Source organism: Oryza glaberrima, chromosome 5, assembly GCF_000147395.1.
Source record: "Oryza glaberrima chromosome 5, OglaRS2, whole genome shotgun sequence".
Lineage (NCBI taxonomy): Eukaryota > Viridiplantae > Streptophyta > Magnoliopsida > Poales > Poaceae > Oryza > Oryza glaberrima.
In genome coordinates, this window is record NC_068330.1 from 16,133,261 (window position 1) to 16,136,229 (window position 2,969).

Here is a 2,969-nt window from a genome sequence, read left to right on the forward strand (position 1 = left end):
CCGCCCGAGACATGCTACCCGATCGACACCAGCAACGGCGGCTGTTCTGTTGCATGCAAAGCAAGGTGTACCCGCGCCGCTGCCAGGCCTCTGTTGCTGCTGGAAGGTGACAGAGGAGGAAAAAAAGAAAGAGAGAGAGAGAGGTGAGGAGGAATACGACTCGTTCTCCGAACACACAAAAAAATGCAGGCTTGCTACGGTGCTACCTCGCCTAGACGCCTAACACACACACACACAGAGATCGAGCTACCGATCACTAAACAATCAGAGGATGGTCGACGGCAAGCAGTACACGCTAGGTGTCGGTGGGCCGACCTTGGGGCAGTCCATGGGCGCGGAGTGCCGACGAAAGGCGGGGCTAACGCCGACGAACTGGAGGGTGGAGCTTGTTTCTGCTCTCGGCAGGAAGACGAAGACGGAGCGGACTTGAGCGTGACAAGTCTTACGTGATTAGATTAACTCCCATGGTAACCGCCGAAAACCGTGTGAATTTCGTTGATAAGCATTTGAATTCAAAATTTAGAGGTTTCGTGGTTTGGTTGTGGTTACAACACGGTTTGACGCGGTAACCGTGATATTTGCATGGTAACCATGAGTTTTGTAGCTGAACAAAACAATGCTAAACTTTGAAAAAACAATTAAATGTGTATAGATATTATGAATAATTGAAAGAATATATAACATACTTGCAACCCTAATTTTTAGGTGTAAAATACAAAAATTAGGGCTCAAGAGATATTTTCTTCTCTATTGGGCCTTAATGGACTGATTGCACCATGCAACTTAAGGCCCATTTTTTTCCTTTTTCTATTTTCTAAAATATTATCGGTTTTGTCCTCAAATTTAATTTTATCTTACTCTTTTTTTATAAAATTTCTTCACCATCTACCACTAAAAATCAAGAACCATAGCCATGATATTTTTGGAATTTTTTTCAATTTCTTTTGGGAAATTTTGAATTTTGTCAAAATTCCCTAAATCCTACAGCCGGTAACCATTATCGTACCCTTGTGGTAATCCCGTGGTTACCGGCAGTAAGGAAAACCCTAGTTAGATTCAATGGATTCAACCGGGGGTATTTTGGTGAGTCAAATTATGAAAAACAGTAAAATGATATTGTAATGAATACCATAGTGAACCAATTTTTGAGGATGGCATGATCTCAATTTTATCTGGTATATCACATACCCACAATATCCTGTTCAAACAGTAGGGACAGGATCATTTAAAAAAAAAGAGTTTGAAAAGGCTTTAATGGTGTGTTTATATCTGGGGTGTAAAGTTTTAGCGTGTCACGTAAGGTATTATATGGAGTGTTGCATGGGGTGTTCAGTCACTAATAAAAAACCAATTACAGAATCCGTCAGTAAACCGCGAGACAAATTTATTAAGCTTAATTAATCCGTTATTAGCAAATATTTATTGTAGTACCACATTGTCAAATCATGGAGCAATTAGGCTTAAAAGATTTGTCTCGTAAATTAGTTGCAATCTGTATGATTAGTTACTTTTTAGCCTATATTTAGTACTGCGGGTGTTTAAATGTTCGATGTAAAGGGTAAAAAATTTTAGAGTGTAATCTAAACATGGCCTAAATCGTACACACGGTTACCATAGGCGTTGGCCGTCCCGAGTCCAAAACACCACATTAGCGCGTTTACCACCGAGACCATCGCCAGTGTGTACACGCACCGCGCCGCGTCGATGCCACCGCCGCGAAAGAAGCGGAAGGCCCCTGCCCCGGCGGCGCCGCCGCCGCCGCCTCGCCGCCCGCCGTCGCCGTCCCGCCTGGAGTTCCGCTCTCCGGCGGACGGCGCGTGGTACGAGGCGCGGGTGACGGTGCAGGGGGGCGCGCTGCGCGTCATGTACGAGCTGTTCACCGAGGAGCAGGACGAGTGGTACGACCCGCGGGCGGCGGCCGCCGCCCCGCTCGACGCGGCCGCGCTCCGCGCCAGGTTCCGCGCGCCGTCCACGCCCCTCGACGACGCCCGCTGCCGCGACCTCCGCCCCGGCGACCCGCTCTGCGTCGCCTGCGCCCTCGCCGGCGGCGTCGAGCTCAAGTTCTTCGACGCCGTCCTCGAATCCGTACGTACCGCACCGGCCCTCCTCCTCCTCCCTCCCGCTGGTTGTTCGAGCCGTGAAACGCCGGCGAAAACGCAGGTCTCGCCGGCGGCGCACGAGACGGTGGACGGCGAGGAGCGGTGCGCGTGCCGTTTCTCGGTGCGGTGGGCGGAGGGGCCGCTCGCCGGGGCCATGGCGGAGGTCGGCGTCGAGCAGGTCTGCTGCGTGCGGTCCACTACTCCGGTGCGAGACCCGGTGCTGGCCGAGTTCTTGGACGGCGTCCTCAGCAAGTCTCCCGGCGACGATGGCGAGGGCAACGCGACGGCGGCGTCTCGGTCATCCGGCGCCGTGGCGCCTTAGGTTCGCCGTTACGGCCATCGCCTAGCTCATGGGTTCCCGCGCTTTCCGTTGCGCGTGAAATCATGCACAGGAAATGGACAGACAGCTGCTACTAGGGTGACTCTTGGATTCCACTTTCTAGTAAAATCTTTGTACCCCTGTTAGCTGTAGGATGGTTCATCCAAAAGATACCTATAATAACCACTTGCACAATATATAAAGACTTTATTGAGAGAATTAAGACCCTCTCTATCTCTACTTTAGAGTGTACTAAAAGTTGAAACTTATGGGGAGCATTTTTTACCATCTAAAGTTTAGATGGGACTAAAACTTTTAAGTCCCTATCACATCGAACCTATCACATCGAATGTTTGACACTAATTATAAATATTAAACGTAAACTATTAATAAAACCATCTATAATCTTGGACTAATTCGCGAGACGAATCTATTAAGCCTAATTAATCCATGATTAGCTTATGTGATATTATTATAGATTAATTGGGCTTAAAAAATTTATCTCGTAAATTAGCTTTTATTTATGTAATTAATTTTGTAAGTAGTCTAAT

The 2,969-nt window shown here is 48.1% G+C and overlaps 1 protein-coding gene across 1 annotated transcript; it reads left to right on the forward strand.

The window, feature by feature from the left end:
- The first annotated feature begins 1,704 nt into the window (after positions 1-1,704).
- Positions 1,705-2,636, forward strand: LOC127775075 (uncharacterized). Its single transcript, XM_052301388.1, has 2 exons — positions 1,705-2,085; positions 2,161-2,636. The coding sequence occupies exons 1-2, from the start codon at positions 1,705-1,707 to the stop codon at positions 2,419-2,421; spliced, it is 642 nt and encodes a 213-aa protein (XP_052157348.1). The 3' UTR covers positions 2,422-2,636.
- The last annotated feature ends 333 nt before the right edge of the window (positions 2,637-2,969 follow it).